General features: G+C 35.4%; 1 protein-coding gene across 1 annotated transcript in view; it reads right to left on the bottom strand.

The window, feature by feature from the left end:
- Positions 1-7,586: 7,586 nt before the first annotated feature.
- SLC25A36 (solute carrier family 25 member 36) overlaps positions 7,587-21,305 on the bottom strand; it is a 37,298-nt gene continuing 23,579 nt past the window's right edge. The window contains exons 5-7 of the mRNA XM_040480336.1: positions 15,680-15,746; positions 12,245-12,534; positions 7,587-9,698 (exon numbers count right to left, since the gene is read on the bottom strand). Coding sequence (XP_040336270.1) covers positions 9,505-9,698; positions 12,245-12,534; positions 15,680-15,746 — 551 coding nt within the window. The 3' untranslated portion in view covers positions 7,587-9,504. The remainder of the gene's footprint in view (positions 9,699-12,244; positions 12,535-15,679; positions 15,747-21,305) is intronic.

Raw genomic sequence — 21,305 nt, 5'->3', positions numbered from 1 at the left:
ATGGCTCAGAGCCTGGAGCCTGTTTCCGATTCTGTGTCTCCCTCTCTGTCTGCCCCTCCCCCGTTCATGCTCTGTCTCTTTCTGTCCCAAAAATAAATAAAAAACGTTGAAAAATAAAATAAAATAAAAATAAAATCCTAGTTTGGCAGCACACTGGAAGAAATTGTTCCACTCTCTTCTACTATGCATGTGAAGTGAGTGGTCGGACTGGCTGTCACTGCTTTGACGGATATGTCAGGGGTAAAATTCTGGCTGTTTTTATCCCCAAACCTCTGCTTTTGGTTATCTAGTTTCACGATACTGTGTGTAGATACGGGTTCCTTTTTATGTATTCTGTTTGGGAATACTTAGGATTTTCAATCCACGGAGGCGAGTTCTTCATCGGTTGTAGACAATCCTCAGCCTTCATCACTTGAGCTGACCCCTTTGATCCACTCTCTCCGCTTCCCTGGAACAGCAGTCCACCTGCCGGGGGCTTCCTGTGTGTCCCGCCTGCATTTCACCGTCTCCTCTGTATCTTCTGGTGACTCTTTCGCAGCATTCTGCTCCATCTTTCAGTTAAACAACTTTTATCAGCCTTGTCCAACTGTGCTTTCTACTTTAGTTTTCACTTCTAGAAGTTATATTTGGTTTTCAAATCTGCTCAGCCATTTTTTAGCGTCCCATTCTCCTATTTTCAAGCACGCCTTATATTTTTAAAAATGTGCTCATTTGCATTTTACAATCCATATTTGGTAACTCTAGAATCTTTCTTTTGGGGAGTAGGCTGTTTTCGCTTTTAAGGGTTGTCACCAATGGTGTGGCTTCCTCGTGTGCTTATTATTGACTGGGTACTGCTCACAGTCCTTGAAATTATTGATATGCTTTCAACATGACCAGGGATGAGTGTTTTTCCAGAAAAGACTGGTCTTTGCTTTTACCATGCACTTGGGATCCTGTGTGTCTGGAACCACCTTAGTTCATGATCTTAGGGTCTCCTCCCCACTCTAGCAATGCAAAGTTGGACTTTAATTCTGCTCGGGAGTATTTGGTCTCAGGGATCGGCTTTTTTTTTTTTTTTTTTTTTTTTTTTTTTTTTTTTTTTACTTCTGTGTTCTGCTTAGCACCAAGGAAACTTTGTCTAGTCCCTTGTAGATGGAAGAATCCAAATATACTACCGGGGCCCCAACTTAAATGGGGAGGGTTCTATCAGACTCCTCAACTTAAGTGGGGCCTGGCCACGTATGCCTGTCTTACTTCTAGATGCTCATTCTTCATTATTATGTTCACTCTCAGATGTTAAGATTTTTATAATATATTTTTCCAGTCTTTTAATTGCACTCATTAGGTGCACTGGCCCTAAAACCTAGCCCACTGCAGGTAGCAGAAATAAAAATCTTCACTTCGCTTTGATGTTCTTCCTATCACATTTAGAGGCATGTTTTAATCCAAATTAGGATGCATTGGGATTCATGGAGTCATGGATTCATTTATCAACTCTTGGAAGGTTCCAATTATTTTTAAAGTATTGCCTCCTCTCTATTCTCATTTACTGAATATAATGACGTTATTTTAGACATTCTCATTCCACGCATTATCTCCTAACAGATCTTTCATAGCCCTCTTTATCTGTTTCTGGTCTTCTAGATAACTTAGATCTTCAAGTTTAAATCACTTCATTTACCTCTATTTTTTACTTACCCATTGAGTTCTTGATTTCAGGGCCTATAGTTTTCATTTTTATGGTTAACTATTAAAGTCTGTTTATTCCTTATTTCATATTGTATGCTTGTCTCTGTAATTACAGCTACTACCTACTCTGTACTTTGCCTCTAAGTCCTTGATGGTGTGAATCTGTTGCTTCTGTAATCACTCCCAGTGGCAAGTCTTATGTGTTTGGTAATAATTAAGCAATGCTCTGGGAATCTGTATGCCTAGCTTTCCAAGATTCTGCTTCTACTGGTACCCAGGGGAGTACCCGCCCCCCCCCCCCCCATCCTGGAAGCACCACAGCCTGCTGACTCCTTTGGGCCTGGACCCCAGATATAATTGCTCCTGGAGATCAAAGCCCCAGCACCAGTCTCCACCGTGATGAATCCAAATTTAGTTCTAATTGTTTGGCTTGGGGCTTGGGATGGGGAAGGAAAAGGGGAAAGTCCTTGAGGAACCCTTCTATTTTTTTGTGAGCAATGCCTCAAAAAGCATGTTGAGATCTAAGTGTCATGGAGGTACGTAGCTCAGAGGTCCTGCTTACTTGATACCCAAATCAGATACTTTTAAAACCTCCATTTTACTTCTTACAACATTAAGCACCCTTATTTTATGAACTGTATTTAGGTAATTCCGTTACCTCAAGTCTTCATGGGTTTCATTCTGTAGCATTCAGTCAAATTAACTTTTCCTTAAACATTTTACTTTGATTAAATTCTTTAAAAGCATGTTTAAAGTGAACAAATCTTAAATTTACAGCTAACGTATCTTCACAGTACGTACAAACCTGTTTAACTCTACCCAGATGAACAGGTAGGATTTTTCCATTTCTCCAGTAAGTTCCACCAGGCCCCTTGTTAAGTCAACAGTTCTCTACTGCCATGTCCGCCAATTTGACTTCTATCATGCGGACTACTCTTGCCTGCGAACCTTCATATAAATGGAATACATTTATGTATGTATTCCATATACATGTGTATGTCTGTGCCAGACTTCTTTCATCTAACATGTTTTTGATACGCCTTCACGTTACTGGATGTAGCAGTAATTCCTACTTTGGTTTTTGTTTCACAATTATTCCACTGCACGGATTTACAATTGACTTTCCCTTGATGTCCACATTGAGAAATAAAACAGCTATGAACACTTGTAGAGATTTTCATTTCTCTTGGAAACTCCCTTCTCCCTTTCCCAACAGTAATAATTCTGGATTATAGAGTAGCAATAAAGTTTCTTAAAAACTGCATCTTTCCAGGGCTGCCTGGGTGGCTCAGTTAAGTGTCTGACTTCGGCTCAGGTCATGATTTCACGGTTTGAGCCTCACCGTCAGTACAGAGCCTACTTTGGATCCTCTGTCCCCCTGTCACTTCCCTGCTCTCAAAAAAATAAACATTGAGAAAAAAACACTTTCATCTTTCCAAAGTAGCTATACCATTTTACATTCTTAACAGCAATGTAGCAGTTCGTTTCTCCATTTTCGGTGTTGTTTCTACTTGTTCCTGTACTGGGTATATTGTAGTGTTATCTCCTTTGTGGTTCTAATTTGTTTTACTAACCATGTTAAACATCTTTACATAGGTTTATTTTTTTAAAAAATGTTTAGGTTATATGTGTTTATGAGTATATCCTGTCTATTGTAAATATTTTCTTGTAGTCTGGGGCTGCATTTTTACCATTGTTGTTTTTTTTTGTTTTAAACTTTGAGGGTTTAATGGTTAGTGCTTTTTGTGGACTCTAACCGCCCCCCCCCCCCGCCCCCGCCAAGGTTGCAAAGATACTTCATCTTTTTTCAAGGTTTGCAATGTTAATTTTTGCCTTTAGACCCACAGCCACCTTTTATGCATGGTGAGGTAATGGCTCTTTTCATACTAATATCCAGTTGGTCTAGCACACTTATGGAGGGGGGTGGGGGGGGGAAACAACAAATATACGCATATAAAACAGGAAAATTTGGATCAAATAACCTAAGCCACGAAAACACCGCACAGTAAGTTCATACAATGGAGATCAATCTTACTGGATAACCTTGAAAGGGAGGATTCAGAAACAGCGACTGAAAGTGGGCCTTTATCTTTGATGGAAGACTCGAGGAATTGAGCTTTGGAAGTGTGGGGGACTGAGACACAGAAAACAGGTGTCTAGCACTAAATTTCACTGAGCTGGATGTGATAAGCTCCTCTGAATGAGACTAGATTTAGAATCCTAGATCTACCACTAGTTTCAAAATCTCAAGACAGTTACTTTTTGTTATCAGTTCCCAAGAGGGAATCAGAGAAAGTGGGTTATTTCTCCTGATGGGCTACTAGAACACCTTGATCTTTGTTTCAACAAGAAATGCCCCTCCCCAAATCAGCCTGTCAAATTGCTATTGTTCCAACGTTTGGTTTCAATACTGTTTTCTCCAGGCAACCTTTCCAGATCTTTCTAAAAGAATTAATTGCCATAACACTTCCAGAGAACATAGGACATACCCTAACACCCAATGAACCTAGTGTCTGACTTGCTGTTGTTACACAAATGCTTTGGGGGAAAAAAAAAAAATCCAATGGTTCTCAGTAGCCTCAGGATGTAATCTATGTAGATCAGCTTCAAGAACAGTAAACTGTAAATAGTAGCTCTATTTCTTATTATCCCCCAGTAGGTTTCATTCTGAGCCAATCCCCGTAGGTCTTTCCTCTAAATGAAGGGTTTTTGTTTTGCTAATCACCTCTGTGTCGTCCCAAATGCTACTGAAGACTCTAGTGTAGTAAATAAACATAGAACTAAAACTCAGAACAACACCAAGTAAAAAAAACCCCATTGTGACTGGTTTCCCCCTAATTATCACTTGGGTATTCACCCAATCTCTAGGCTGTTGGAAAACTTCATGAAATCACTGTATAAAGAGCACACTCTGTGAACTTAAAATTACTGAATTGATTCCACATATTAAGATAGTCAGCTGGTTTGTGCAATGCAAGAAAATCAGGAAAATAAAGGAAACCATTTAACTACATCTTGCTTTCTTGCCTGAGTTTATCGGTTATATGAAGGTCATACCTGAACCTCAAGAAATCACACACTCACAAATTCCTTCCTCTACCACAACTCCTGCTATTCACTAATAAATGAATAAATAAATAAAACCTGGGACACTATTAAAATATGCTGGTCATACCAACCTCAACTATTATTTTCCCAATGTCTTCACCTCATCCACTATTTCAGTCTTCAGTGGAAAGCAATCAAAAGGTTTGAGTTTTATGTTTGAGAAAAGGAACACAACAAATTTGTCCGATTTCCTTCCTCACTTACAAAACTAGGTGATGTTTGATGGTTGCTGTTAATTCGTGAAAACTTAAACAAATGGACAAAATGTAAAATGGGTAGTTACTATTAACATTTATATCTGTGTCACGTGCTGCAACTTGTCATACATGGATTCATTTGGTTATTATAACAAGTTTCCAGCTTTTTAATTTTTTCTTAGCTTTCTGAAAGGCTGAAACCAAAACTAACAAAAATTCATGATGTTAAAAAAAATCATTATAACCCAAGGAGTTATCAATCAAATAACTTAGTCGGTCTCCAACTTCTCAGATATATTTTGCAAACTGGATGTTTTGATACATAAAAAAGTATGGTACCTAAAGATCAATAAACCTGTGGAAAATATGGCAGAACAGAAATACCTTACTGAATTACAAGGGAATTCGATTATTTGACCTTTTGTTTCCTCTAGAGACATCACTATACGTCTAGCAGACAGGGGGCTAACACCTTGAAAATGGCAATGCACTTTGGTTCTTCACATAATCCTAAGAAAGTATAACATTCTCACCATAATATTAGAAGACATTATAGGAAAAAACCCCCATATTTTCATAAGGATGTTTTAATTTTTTAATTTAACAATTCAAATAAAATTCAGCTAGTTAACATAAATAGAATAAATGCACATAATTTACAGCCATGTACACAAAATGCAAGAATAACAAACCTCACGTAAACGGTCAAAAGATACCAACTCCTTTGAAGCTGATTATTTAGCTATGACTAATAGATCATAATTGTTCACATATGAGGGGTACACATTCAAATGTTTTTTAACGTAAAAACTGAAACCAGAATTTTCAGTTTCTAAAAGGGATAGCCTAAAAAGCAGTGTTTAGATTAACAAGAAGTGTAAGGGGATGATGGAGAAGAGACTTGAATGGGCAGAATGCACACTGTATTAAACACCTTCATATAATTAAAACTCCTTCTAATTTAATTCATTTAGAAATACCTTTACTCTTAGGAATGTTGAAGTCATGATCAGTACACAGAAAGGCTCATCTATTATATTTATTAAGCCAAAAGGGGTCCCTACAGTACTAAAGTTCTGGCAGAAGAGCATGTAAACAACAAAAGATAGGCATGAACAATGCTGAAGAGTAAGGGGATAGATTGATTTCTAGCACTTACATCCTTCAAGTTCAAATTGGTATTTTAGTGATTTCAAACAATCTAAAAATGCTGACATGTTTATACTCCAGTAAAAGAGTAAACACTCATCATTTTTAACAACCTGGTCCTAATACAATAATGCTACTCTGCAACGGGCATTAGGTTTTAGGAGACAAAAGCTTGGATGAATTAATCTAACAATATTCTATCCTAGTTTCAAAGTTATAAATAAATTACTTGTGGGCCCAATCTAGGAAGGCTGGTTCCACAAAGTTACATACGTAATGAAAATTAAGACAAAGCTTTGGTGATACAGTATTTGTTTTTTCCTCTATTTAAAAGCACTGTATTATACCCCAGTCACAGGGTTGGTAGTTCTCAGATTTGGACTTTGAGATTTAGCAACCTGTCTATGTGCTACAGGTACCAAAGTTCTATCTGCTGCTCTATGAGCATATCTTTCAGTATCTACTTCTTTAATGTGAATAAGTTCAATTCAATTTTCTGAGAAGACTGCATAATAAAAGTACAGACCAGTCTGAAGAGTGCTGCCTATCTCTATGCTAGAAATAAAGTCATCTGATAGAAAATAGATGAAAACAGTTAAAAAAAAAAATCCTTTAAGTATGCATTTTTTTAAACATTTGCATCAATGAAAAAAATCTCCAAAGAAATGTTTCAGAGACAAAATTTATACACAACTTTTATATATAGTCTTTTTTTTAAAATTATCTCTATCACACATAAAGTAAACTATGGCAGATTGTGCTTTGGGAAGAAAAAGAAAAAAAAAGCTTCATTGCTCCTTTCCAGTTGTTGTACAAAGAAACAAAGTCTAAGACTCTAAGATCTGGGGCGCCTGGGTGGCTCAGTCGGTTGAGCGTCCGACTTTGGCTCAGGTCATGATCTCACGGTTCGTGGGTTCGAGCCTCGTGTTGGGCTCTGTGCTGACAGCTGGGAGCCTGGAGCCTGCCTCAGATTCTGTGTCTTCCTCTCTCTCTGCTCCTCCCCTGCTCACACTCTGTAAATCTCTCTCTCAAAAAAATAAATAAAAACATTAAAAAAAAAAAGTAAAAAAGACTCTAACATCTGGTCTTCCAGTACATAGAGAATACTCTATAGCAGAATATAATGCACTAAAGGTCAACATAAGTTTTACTTGCTAAATACAAACCAGAATAGAATACATGTTCATCCTTGAAGGACACTTATTATGAATTTGCTACAGCTAAATAAGAAGATGTTCCTTAGCTGCTGGTTTTCAGATCATTCTTAATCATCTGTGGTGTACTGAGATCATTAAGATTAGGGAGAATGTCTGTCCTACATTCAGCACAACTAATGTTTATGCATCTTCACAAGGCAAATGGCACTGTATTAGGCAGTATAAGTGGCACCTGAAAAGGCAAACACTCTAGATTGAGACTTTCTCTACAGATTTAAGTGAGAACCCCCTATTATTGGGTTGCTTTTTTTTTTGGCATGTTTCTCACAATAAATGTCAAAGCTAAAAGTCACCATAAAAGGTATGAATAATCCCAAAGGTAATGAAACTGAAATTGCCTTTGGTCTCCAAAGAGATTGGAATATTTTTAAATTCCAATCAAAGCACCTCAAAAACATCCAGTTACTGTTGATTATAATGAGTTAAGAAGGTGAGGAATTTAAGAGGGCACTGTGTTTCACTGGTGACAACAGAGTAAGCTTGCAATGACGTGCTACAATTTTCTATGTTAGGGGCACTAGAGCGTACATAGAATATGTAAAACATTTATGTTATTAAAGATCTCCAAAGCACTGTATCTAAAACCCAGAAAAATGTTTTGTTGAACACTGTTTCTGCCTAATACATGACCAATGGTTAAAAAAAAAAAATCCTAAAGTGGAATTCTCTGTTACTCTCACCCCACCACCACCCCCCCAAAAAAGGCCACAAAGTGCATTCACAAAGAGTCATTCTTAAGATAAAGCCATTGCACAAAATGTACAGTTCATCTATACTGAAATGAGTACCACACTGGAGTTTAATTGTAGATGTTTTATACACCAGTATAGCAACATCCATTAGCAAAGTCTCTTAACAGAATTATAGCAAACATCTTCATAAAGGCCATACATATAATACATTTAAGTATTAAGAGGTACAGGTGAACTCAACAGCAAAATGTAAAAGCTATATCCTGTTAGCACACTGAATCTGAATTAACTTGAATCTTTCTATGATTTACCATTCAAGAAATTAGGATAGCATACATTTCTTGTCAAAAGCAGTTTGTTCATTTACAAAATTGTAAGTCAATTAGGATCACCACCTGTTCGATCAGATGGCAAAGGGCCCCTCTTCGATGTTGATACTGCCCCAGATATTTATAATGCCACCTTAAAAAAAAAAACCTATTACAGCAAAGCTGAAAATTACCATTTTCTCTACAAAATAAATGCAATTTATATTGATCATCTGGAAATAATTCAAAGGTTCAAATTCCTAATGGAGAAAGATTCAGAAGTGGTAAATTTTTTCCACTTTAAGAAAATAATACCTAGGTATGACAGATGATAATTTAAGTCCATAACTAATAAACCACTGAAAAGACAACTGAAGTCATTCACGTATCATAAAGATAGAAAAGATCGGAGGACACGCTCAAGTTATTGAAATGGCCAAGAATCAACATTTTACTGGTTTTTTCTGTCCCAAACTATTACCACTGAGTTTGATATGTTAACAAACAATTTAAGCGTCCACATTTTGCTAAACATCATGTTCCTGTTAGCAGTGGAAACCAAAACATTTTAAAGCTAAAAACACACAAGATATTTAGATACTATTTCATTAGCTGTCAAAACTAGTGATGAATAATGCCAAATAATTAACTTTAAAATACTCCAGATCCTCTCAAGGAAATGTGAAAACAATACTAAGGATCTCACTTATTGTTATTTTACAATTTTACAGAAATTACACAGAAGCCAGAGGTAAGACATTTAGGACTGTCAATACTATCTTTGGATAGTTACAATATTTATATAATTATGGATGGCTTTATTAGAAGACTGAAAAGTGCTCATGGAATAAACACTATATTGTGCCATAAATCAACAAAATGCAACTATGTCCCATGGACATGGTAGAGAAAATGGCAATTTGGAGGAAGTAGTGCTTCTAAAGGCTTTTTCTTGGGCAGCCTAGGTTTTTTTCACATTACTGAAAAGACCAAGTAATGCGGTTATTATGATTACTTTAATTCCTACAACCAAACTTTCCCTTAGGCATAGTTACATGTTCCCAAACTATTTTCTTCTGTCCACCATGCTGGCTTCGATACTGCATGGTCCACTGTCATCTTTTGGTCTTCCCTCTTCATAGTATACAGCAGCCTGAAGTTGCTATCCATTGAGAAGGTAGACCACTAATTCATAGGTGGCCATCATAATGGCTGTGTTTGGAATCTGTCTCACCAGATGAGTTGTTAGACCACGGTAAAGAGACCCATAACCTTCTTCTTGAACAACCAAAGACAGTGTCTGAAAAAAAGATCTATATTTTGTTCCCTCTTCACGTAGTCTTGTTCTTACGACTTCTGTTTAGGGGAGAAAAAGTCATTTTAAAACATTAGTGATATCTTTATACCCTCCTAATGCTGAGTATATCCCATTTACCAGTCTTTTAAGTGTACACTTCGGATAAGGAGTGATTTTTAATGCGTAACTGATTGAAACTGGTTATATTAGAGTAACACCAAACTTTTTTTATTAAAAAAAATTTTTTTTTTAATGTTTATTTATTTTTGAGAGAGACAGAGACAGAGCGTAAGAGGCAGAGAGGCAGAGAGAGAAGGAGACACAGAGCCCGAAGCAGGCTCCAGGCTCTGAGCTGTCAGCACAGAGCCTGACGCGGGGCTCAAACTCACAGACCGTGAGATCATGACCTGAGCCCAAGTCGGACGCCCAACCAACTGAGCCACCCAGGCGCCCCAGTAACACCAAACTTCTAAGTCAGCTGGCTAAAATCACTAGTAGTAAGTGGTAATTATAACAGGTTCCTTAATGGTAAAAGAATAAAACAAAAGTATCAGTTGTATACTAATATAGACAAAGGGGAGAATAGATTTTGTAAGAAAAAGGTAAAGAGACAGGAAAAGGAATGTAGGTGGTATCAAGGACGAATACACAAAGATATAGTGACAGAAAAGATTTTAAGTGGACCCTACAATGAAAAAATAGAACAACTAATCTATTCACCACAACTAATCTATTTGGTCCACAAATGCCAACATGAAATTTCATGTTCATGAGGCTGGATATGTTCAAAATACAGCCAATCAGCTGAAAGGTTCCATCTGGGAAGCAACTAAGCAAAAATTATAAAGTTTTAGAGCTCTAAGAAATCTAAAAGATTACGTATAGTTAGTCCGTATTTCTTAGTTTTGAAAGATGAGGAATCAGGACTGCTGAGAGGTTTTAGTCAGTTGAGAGGCTGGGACAAGAATTCAGAGCTCTCTACTGAAGAGTCTGTTTTTCCAACACACTACTCCTGATGGGCCTGAGGAAAATGGCCTAGAGACATTTTCACTGCAAATGTGAATATCTGAAATCTCTTGTGTCCTCTCTTAAAAATTAATGCCATTTACTTATTCCACTCCAAAATACTATTTATAAATTACCTCTTCTTGTAGTGACATCATCTGACTGGAAGGAACAGGGTGTTTACAATTCTAAAATTCTGTCTCTCACCTTAGCAGGCCATGGTTCTAGGCATCCTATAGGAGCCAGAACCTAAACAATGCTGATACTGTCCTCTTTTGACTTCTCTTAAAGAAAGAAGTTAGGAACTTCCCTCAGGAAACTGAGAGAACTTCACAGTGCAAATTGGTTAGACTTGGTTTTACTTGTAAATTACATCTTACGAGTAAAATTCTCATTTTACTCATAGCCCTGTTTCATTTATCTTGATACAGCTTTGATTACAGGGCTTTAGCTTCACAAGGGTGAAGCTAAATGCTCATCAGTGTAACAAGAGTGAAGCATTTAGATTAAAATTCCAAAGCGGGGGTGCCAGGCTGGGTCAGTCAGTGGAGCATGCAATTCTTGATCTTGGGGTTGTGAGTTCCAGCCCCATACTGGATACAGAGATTACTTAAAAAATAACACCTTAAAAGGGCACCTGGGTGGCTCAGTCGGTTAAGCGTCCTACTTCAGCTCAGGTCATGATCTCATAGCTCATGCATTCTGACAGCTCAGAGCCTAGAGCCTGCTTTGGATTCTGTGTCTCCCTCTCTCTCTGCCCCTCCCTTGCTCAAGCTCAAGCTCAATCTCTCTCTCTCTCTCTCAAAAATAAATGAACAAAAATAATCCCGAAGCAAAACAAACCCCAAACAACAAAATCAAAGGCTACCTTTAAACAAAACAATAAAAATTACAAAAAAACCCCCAAACCCTCAGCACATCGCAAGACGAATTCTTAAGTAATTTTGTTATCTATTAATGAAATACACTAATACTGTAAAACTTCAGAGAGAAATAAATCATATATACTTATTTGCCAACATGAAATAATGTAAAATAGGCTGGCCTTTGGGATTACAGACCCAATTTCAAATTTGGGCTCCTCCACTAAAAAAGGTATGTGATCTGAGTAAGCTGTGTGACCTTGGACAACTCAATCTTAACATTTCTTGTTTCCCATTTGAAAATAAAGACAAATTCTGGGTATGTATTAGCATGCTTAGACTTCAACAGAGACGGTTAAGTACTTCACACAAATTTTCTTGTAGATTAGCACTAATGTATATAAAGTATCTAGCATACCATAACCGTATCCATAGTTTTTTTTAATTTAAAGAAACTTTCCCAAAAGTCACCAGGCTATAATCTGACAGACTCTGGGCTGAAATGTGACTATCCAAAGCCCATGCTAAATCACCACCATGCTACTATAATATATACTGACCAATTAAAACCGTTACTTACAGATTTAATCCCATTATGATGAACTCCTAGGAAACCATATATTGTTTTACTGGAATTCAATAAAATTATAAATGTGCTAATAAGTGGGCCATTGGCTGACACAGGAAAATTTCTAAATTAATAGAATTTTACTCCTATAAACTCAAACACCTCTTACCATGTGGATAGGCTATAGTTGTGGCACAAGTTTTTGAGGTGGCAGCAGCTAGCATCATTCCCACAAAATCTGATGCTTCTTTTACAGACTCTTCATCATTTTCCATTGTAGAAGCAATCTTATACTCCAGTAGTTTTTGCTTAATACTTTCATAAATAACAAAATGGATAACAGTCTCTGATATGCCAGCATATGAAGCAGACATGCCCCTATAAAATCCTTTAAGTCCATCTGTCTGATACACTTTACGAATACATTCAAAAGCGCCCATTCGTTTTTCCCCACGGTTCCTGAAAAGCAAAAAGGAAAAATCTTATCAATAAAGTAGTATAGGTTTTTAAATAAGGTAAATAAAGTATAGACGAAATCTGCCATTCCAGTACAGAATGATCCCCTGTAACTCATGAAGAAGTGAAACCAAAATTTTAAAACATTCATTTTAGATTTCCTATTCTTCTGCCTGAACTTTGTCATATTAGATGGGTAACATGTAAATACTTTCTTTTACAAATGCAAAATACAGTATATTCAATCTTCAGTTTCATGTGCTCATTGAAGTTTGTATTGTAGGGATAAGCAACAAAATCCTTTGGTCCCAATACGCTGTGACTGCAGCTCAAGATAAAACAAACCATCACATCACATTGAATCCAGTTCAAATGAGAAGATTTCTTCGGACTTAATAACATAAAAGAGTGATTGAGACACCAGTGATGACAGTGTATCATAAAGCAAGTACAATTAATCTAGTATCTGTACGTCTGAGGGATTCTTCCAAACCCACTCAGTTCTTCCCTAAAAATGACTATGTGAATTAAAGTCAAATTTCCTATGATCCTTTTAAGGCAACAGCCAGTATCATGGTGAAAAGTGAATGAGGATCTCTATAGTTATCAAGTAGTTATTGAGTACTGTGTCCAATAAAACTTCCTTAGTGCTACTTAATGGCACAGCATTTACTCTTACACATATACAATTTTGAGTTTGTAAAAATATTACTTTATACTATGATTCTCCCAATAAAACCTTACCTATAAGAAATGGGTTTATTTATTTTTTTTTTTAATTTTTTTTTTTTCAACGTTTATTTATTTTTGGGACAGAGAGAGACAGAGCATGAACGGGGGAGGGGCAGAGAGAGAGGGAGACACAGAATCGGAAACAGGCTCCAGGCTCTGAGCCATCAGCCCAGAGCCCGACGCGGGGCTCGAACTCGCGGACCGCGGGATCGTGACCTGGCTGAAGTCGGACGCTTAACCGACTGCGCCACCCAGGCGCCCCAATATAAGAAATGGGTTTAAATGCTACCTACAGGGAAAAAAATAGAAAATTTACCTATTTATAAATTAATACAGCCTGTTTCAGACATAAAATAAAAACACAATTAAGATACCCACCTGATAACCTACAGATTCCTCCAGTTTTATGAACTAATTATTGTTTAGAGCTAATGACTGTCCTCAACTAATGACACTGTATGAATACTTTCTCAGTTGAGTGATCCATACAACCAGTTGTAATCAGTTTCTGCCATCAGAGACTTCTTCACAAGAAGTTAAAATGCTACAAGTCCAAAGGGTAATATACAAACACATCGGCCCTGTTCTTGATCTCAGTTATAAATGAGCATCCTCAAACCAGCCTTTCACTATTACCCCAAACCCACCCCATTCCCCACCACTCCCAAGCCTAAGAACTTGTGCTGTTGTGCGTTAAAATTAGAAGTGAAAAAAATAATAAAGAGTTTTAAGCCATACTTTTCTCAGGACCCCCTACAGATCCACCTTATAACATCCTGCAGTATACCCCTGGTAGCTTATAGTAGTATAATATGGACCGGCATCTCACATTTCTTTAACCTTTGGGTTGTTTTAGCTGCCACTACTTTTCAGATCTCTTAGCTTTAAGAAATAAACTTTGAGGGGCGCCTGGGTGGCTCAGTCGGTTAAGCGTCCGACTTCGGCTCAGGTCATTATCTCACAGTTTGTGGGTTCGAGCCCCGCATCGGGCTCTGTGCTGACAGCTCAGAGCCTGGAGCCTGTTTCGCATGCTGTGTCTCCCTCTCTCTCTGCCCCTCCCCCACTCTCACTCTGTCTCTCTCTGTCTCAAAAATAAATAAACATTAAAAAAAAAAAAAAAGAAATAAACTTTGAGTTTTGCTTCACCATTTAGGATTTCATTAAAAATTATTCAGATGAAACAAGAATTAGAGCTATTTCAAGTCTCCAAATAGCATACAGTTCAACATGATAAAATGTAAACAACAGATATTTAAGCAGGCATAATTATTAATGGTTTCTCAGATCAGTTTTATTTATAGTCTATGAGATATAACACTACTTTCCCATGCCATAAAATGTAAAAAAGGTGGAAATTTGTTATAGTCTACTTCAGAAAGGCTGAAAGTTTCAAAAGTCTCATTATTATTATTATAATACACCAAAAGGATCATCTCTCCATAAAAGTAATATTTTTCTTATCGTCCATACGAAAGACCAACAGGAATTGATATGGCAAGACTCTAAACTGCACTGCTTCTGGCCTTTGCTCAGTTCCCAGAACACACCAGAGGCCCTAACCTCAAGACCTATGAGGTTTGCACAGACCACTGCCTCTGCTTAAAAATGGGCTCAAAACAACATTCCCTAACTATTCCACCTAACGTTGGTCCCCAATGTCTCTTGGTATATCCCTAGAACACAGCAGTATCTGCTCAACATAGATCAAATGAATGAACTGTGCTACCATAAAGTGGTCAGTGGTAACAGATCAAGTCTATGAATATATGAGAGCTAAATCCCATGCCAGGCCTCTCTGTACATAAGGCTACTAAATTTGAGCAATGCTCCTCAAAGATTCAGTCTAGACCAGTTGCTCCTGTCGGTTAACTGTTGGGTGGTTGATTATAATCATTCATGTAGTGAAACTATCACTGCTTGGCCTAGATTAATATATATTCTTTTCCTTTTATTTAAAAACACAACACATAGGGGCACCTGGGTGGCTCAGTTAGTTGAGCTCCTGACTCTTGATTTCAGCTAGGTCATGATCTCAGGGTCGTGAGATCAAACCCTGTGTTAGGCGTGGAGCCTGCTTAAGATTCTCTCTCTCCCTCTGCCTCTCTCCTGCTCTCAGGTGCACTCTCAAGAAATAAAATAATAAGGAAATAAGCAAGCAAGCAAATAAATAAATACATAAATAGAAACACATAATCTACATTCTTCCTTAGCAAGTGTCATATTGCCAACTATTATATATATCTCTTTTGCTTCTGATGGCAGACCCAAGTTTCAAAAACCAAACAAAAAAACAAATTCAGCAGCCAAAAAAGGGAAAAACATAGTTAAGATACATGGCACTGAAATCTCACATATAAATTTATAGGAAAAAATTAGTTGAAACCAACTTTAATTTTGTTTTAATGAATTAACATACCTTGCATCGAGCTGTAACCGAGTCTTTACAAGCCAAATGGGGTTGGTCGCTGTGATTGCAGTAAAACCTAAACAAACATGTTTAAAATGAACTCTGGTAAAAATGAAGAACTATTAAGTTAAAGGTTTTAAATAGTATATAAATCTATATTAAAGAAAATGCATAATAAATATTTAAACTATTAAGTGATGTATACTTTACACTTTTATTTTACAAACCCATATAATCATGAACGTTTGTAGTTTATTTCCAATCTACATTCTCAAATTCTGACCGTAACTAAACAATTCTTTTAAGAGCAAATTCTGATTATATATAAATTCCTCTCCCACCATATTCAGAATATTCTCTGGGGTACCCATCTACACTCTACGCTAAATTTAAAACCCCATGTTTACAGACAAACCTAATAGAAATTTGGTATATTCTAGGGCTTTTTAGCATGCAAGCTCTACAACAGCTACTTGACATCCTTAAATCACAATTCCCTATCTTAAAAGTTACTATATATGATCTTAATGGGGCTGTATAACAGGACTGTTGTTTGCCCTTATGAATGCTTTATATAAACATATGCTTACTAATACTGTTAAAATAATGGTATCACAGAAGTAAGGTTTCTGTTAGGGTTAATAGGAAAAGATCTATTTTTCATCCACTTAAACACATACAAAAACTCAAAAGTTCGAAAAGTAACAAACTGAAACTTCCCTCTCACTTATAGACACTTAAGAGAGAAACTCAGAGTAGAAGGTAGTTCTAACTTACTTTAAAACTTAAGTACTATATATTATCAGTGCAGAGGGTGGTCACCTAAGATGGCTCATTCTAGTTAGTAAATTAACATTTCTGGAACAGGGTCTCTAGACTACTGCATATCTTTTACTTGCTATCTTCCTACTGTTACTGAAAAATAGCCCATGAAATGTCATCTTGAAAACGGGAATTTATGCTTCATCTTTATAAAACAGGGCTTTGATCTATTGCTTGTGAACACTGAAGATCACTACAGAAACCTCACAGAACTACTTCTACCAAGCTAGATTTATTCAACTGGCCTTTAAATCCAGTGAAACTTACATGCAGAAATGTCTAAGGATCTTAACTGTTTTAATACTATCAACTAGCTTTTAGAAAGGTGGAATATAACCAGCACATTTAATGTGAGTAAAGTGAATTCAGAAAGAAAAATGCTGGGGTGTACTTAAAAATAATTTTGGTTTCTAAGTTAACATATACTGCAGAACCAATCATTATCCTTCCTTGGCTTTTGAAGTTACTATGGGTATACCTAAAATGCAAAATAATTTTACTAAATTGTACAAAGTAGTATTTAGTCTCATAGGTTCTTTTCCCTACCATAATGTCAGACAGTTAGCTAACTCAAACGTTATTCCCTTAATCCACTGTTTTAACACCGTAGAAATAGCCAGATGTCTCACAAAAAGATGCTTAAAATTGAATCTATTTATAAAACATGATAAATGGAATAGAAATTTGGTTTGATAACTTGCCCAATTTTCTAATAGTTCTATAGTCTCCATTTCTCTTTAGTGCTTTTAATACTGCATACATATGTATAAAACTAGTATGGAAACAATTTTCTATGTGCCAGTATTAAAATAATAAAAATTTAAAGTGTTGGACCAGCTGTCAGGAGCATTTTTAATAAATAAGAGTTTCTTTTCATATATAAATTCTGAGAAAAGGAAAAGAGAAGAAAAATATGACCCTGTTAGATCAGTTTAAATATTCTGGAAAGATTTTTCTTGCATGTTCCAGCTTAAAGGAGAATAAAGTTAAAAGAATTTTTTTTTCTTTTCTTGACTCTCATTTTCCTAAGTGAAAAACTCAAACTTAATACATTCAAATTATATTTTAAAGTAAATGTGCACCTGACAGTATTCTGGCCATACCCCTAAATTGATGATTCTTTGTTTTTTAACTTAAATAGTTATTATTAGCTAAATATCTGTATAGCAATATTAGGGGGTTTATTAGTAGAAGCCCACAAAGCTGCACAAGGCAACAAAATATTCTGCATTATTCACAATAGCCTTTATTAATTATCCTGTGGAAATTAAGAAAAAATATTTGCTTTTCATTAAATTTTGAAAGCCTAAAACTGGGAATCCTTATGCCGAACTTTTACCTGTCTAGGTAAAAATCTCATTCAATCTATTATACTTTATTTGTAAATAGGAGCAAAGTTTTTTTAATATTAGTTGTATTTTAAAAAATAAACTTAGTACCCAAACTTGATACTCTCCCAAGTCACAAAATTCCTCAATTAAAAGCTGAAAAAAATACCATATGTAAACTTTAAAATGTTGCATTTAATTATTACTAGAAATTAAATTTTTAATATCAGTGAATAAAATTTTAAATTATTCTGTACACATTAATGAACAATGATAGGGTGCAAACAACAGGTATTTCTCACTTAACTAAAATTCATTTCCAGATACAAATTGATCTGTAGAACAGGACACATTAAAATTCAGGTAAGAGAGTGCTGCCATCTTATCTCTTTATAACTGCTACTATCAGTAACTTGTGCTTTAACTAGAGTTGTTCTGGCTCAAGTCCACCAGTAAAAAGCCAGATCTTAATAAAGACACTAGCCTAAATGCTGGCGAACCATTAGACAGAATCTAGGCATAATGCACAGCTTTTTAGCTATTGGCCTTACCATAGTTAAAATTCTAGTCTTGGAATTTGATGCTATTACATTCTCTTAACCACACTTTATTAAACTAACTAGATATTAGGCTAATTAAATCTATAAAAACATAGTCTATTAATTCAAGAAATGAAAGAAGTGGGAAGAAACAAAAATCTGTCACCAACTTAGAATTATACATGGTAGGGCAATTTGAAGTTCGCCAACAGCCAAAGCTAAACAGATCTTCCTACTTCTAAGACAAAGGTACTGGGAATAATCCCTGAAGTTTAGATATTTACTGTAGTTTTTTATTTTGGCATTTAAATTTTGTGAAATTTTGGTAATATGCTAGTTCATATTAATATTCTGAGTACCTGTTAAACACTAAGAGGTATCTGAAGGATCTACTTGTAAGATAATAAGAATTAATATTGCTCTAGTCCGTTAAAGCAAAGTGGCAATGTAATGGCCATACTGTTATAGTTAGTATGTATAGTAGTACAGTTAGAATGTTATTAGAAAAATGTTTAAAATTTTCAAAATGCAACTTTTAGAGTTCTGCTTCATCTAACACTCCATTTGATAATGTAAACCAGATTAAGAGAAATCCTGCTTATAGGAAACTTGCTGAAAATGTCTATTTCATTAAGTGAGTGATACCTGTAGTATTGCATTTTCTGTACTTTTTATTTCATCAAGTTCTGTAAGAACAAAGCCCACCTAACCTTCTAAGAAAAATACATTAAAATTATAAGGAAAAAAAAAACCCAATTAAAACTAAAACAGCTTAGATCCCACATATTCTTAACCTGCATTTATTGGAAAGTAATGTAGATAGATTATTTTTGCAAGGAAGTAGAAAGCTAGTAAGTATCAACAGACAAGAGAATAGAGAGCACTGTATTAGACTTTTAAAATCTGTTATGCTAAGCAAAGAGAACTATTATTTTTCCTGAAAGCTGTAGGATGGTATACCTTTACAACTATGTTTATCTTAAATACTGTCATCAAATTCTTTGGAGGTCAAGGCTATTATGGCCAAGCTGAAGACCCCAGGCTTTTATTACACGATGACTGAAAAATTACCCCATTCTTCCTTCTAGAAGGAATAGTATAAAGGGATCAGAATTAAAGTTTTATAAAATACTCAGAACGCACACACAAATTCAGGAAATAAAAGTTCTTCCCGCCTTCTATTAATTCCATAGCTATCATAAATTCCCAGGGTGTGTTTCTTAAAACTAGAGGCTGCAAGAGATGCTCAGATCAGTACTCACGAGGTTTAAGTTAGTCCATATTTCTACAGGAAGTGACCTGCGGATGGGGAGCATGAGATGACACGATCTCACTCTTTTCTCGGGAGAAATGTACAGTAAATGCCTAAAATAGACACAGGCTTTTCTGTATCATAACAACAAGCAGTGACCTCATCAGAAACATGTGTACAAAATGAATCCCATTGGAAGGATTTCAGAAATATTTACTGTGAGATCTAACTTTTTTGAAAATTTTAAGTTAAAAAACAAAAAGGAATATCAGAATGGGCCATAAATTTTTTTTAAAAAATGCACCGAGTACTGAAAATTCTGCCATCTGCAGCAGTTTCAGAGTCCAAATACTTACCTAAAAGATGAATTTTGCCTTAAAGAAAAAAAATGCTAACCTTGTCAATGGGGAATCTAAGAAAATATTTAGAAGGGATTATCATATCCCATTTTCTAATCACAGTTATCTACCATCAGAGGTGAAATCACAATTTTCTATACTTTAACCATCAGCTTACTTAGTAAATCCTTTTTGCTTAGTAAATCTTAAAAAAGAACCCAGAATATTCAAGTAACATTTTGTAATAATTTATAATTTTTTAAAATAAAATAAAGCATATGTTGCTAGAATAATACCTTTCACCTTTGCACTATGGCCAATAATATTGCACATCCATTTTTATGGAATATTTTGGATTATTTTATATTTAATTTCTTGTGTTCTACAAAACAAAAAACAGGAAGAATGTTTACATACAAACACACAAAACATCTGTCTAAATATCCATTTGGCTGAATAAACTGCCATGGAAAAATATTAAAAAATATATTTTATATAGGCAAGACAAAATTTCTTTGTAATGAGTAAAACTTAATCTTTAATAATAAACTAAGTCAGATAGAAAGATGTATCTTGAAAAATAACAGTGAATGCTAAATAAAAGCAAATAAGACCCATAAGGTAGTCTATAAATGACAAATGATTACATTACTAGTATTTTAAAAATATAGTGATAATGTTTGAATATCTAATCCAATAAAAATCAGAATTCTTTTCATTTAAATCTGTAATGTTGTATAGAAAAGCATATATATTCCAGATAAAAACTTTTGAAAATTAGGAATCACTATAAAGAAACAATACTATTTTTTGTATGCATATTTGTGTCTAGGGATATGCATAGAGATAAGCAAGTTCATTTAAACAAAAACATACAAATAACCTCAACGAAATAAATACTCTCAATCTGATAAAGGTTACATGTAGGGAAGGGAAAAAAAACAGGTAAAACATAAAGACTCAACAATACTTAATTTGATTAAATAGCCTTCCAATTGGAAATAATTTTTTAATTTATACCTCCAGATTTAGGTTTATAAATTCCTATAGTCTTCTCTTGAAACACTAAAGCCAGAATAAGATCCACCTTAAATTAACTGTCATTTTGAGAAAAAAGTTTTACTATCTGAACACTTGAGTTCATGAGGATAAAATACAAAATCAACAGGCTACCTGGAATAAAAATTACATACAAGGTCTACTAGTAAATCCTTAATGTTTTGTTTGATGTGGCAAAATCTTGCAGGCAGTATCATTACAGTCTATTTTAATGCACTTTTTGATACTAACATGACAAGGTTAGCATTTTTTTTAATAGCCACTTAAAAAACAATTTTTCACATGACTGCCTCTAAG

Source organism: Herpailurus yagouaroundi, unplaced genomic scaffold (genome assembly GCF_014898765.1).
Source record: "Herpailurus yagouaroundi ecotype Mexico unplaced genomic scaffold, PumYag 159, whole genome shotgun sequence".
Lineage (NCBI taxonomy): Eukaryota > Metazoa > Chordata > Mammalia > Carnivora > Felidae > Herpailurus > Herpailurus yagouaroundi.
The sequence above is the reverse complement of the archived record's forward strand: the minus strand, read 5'-3'. Positions and strand labels throughout refer to the sequence as shown.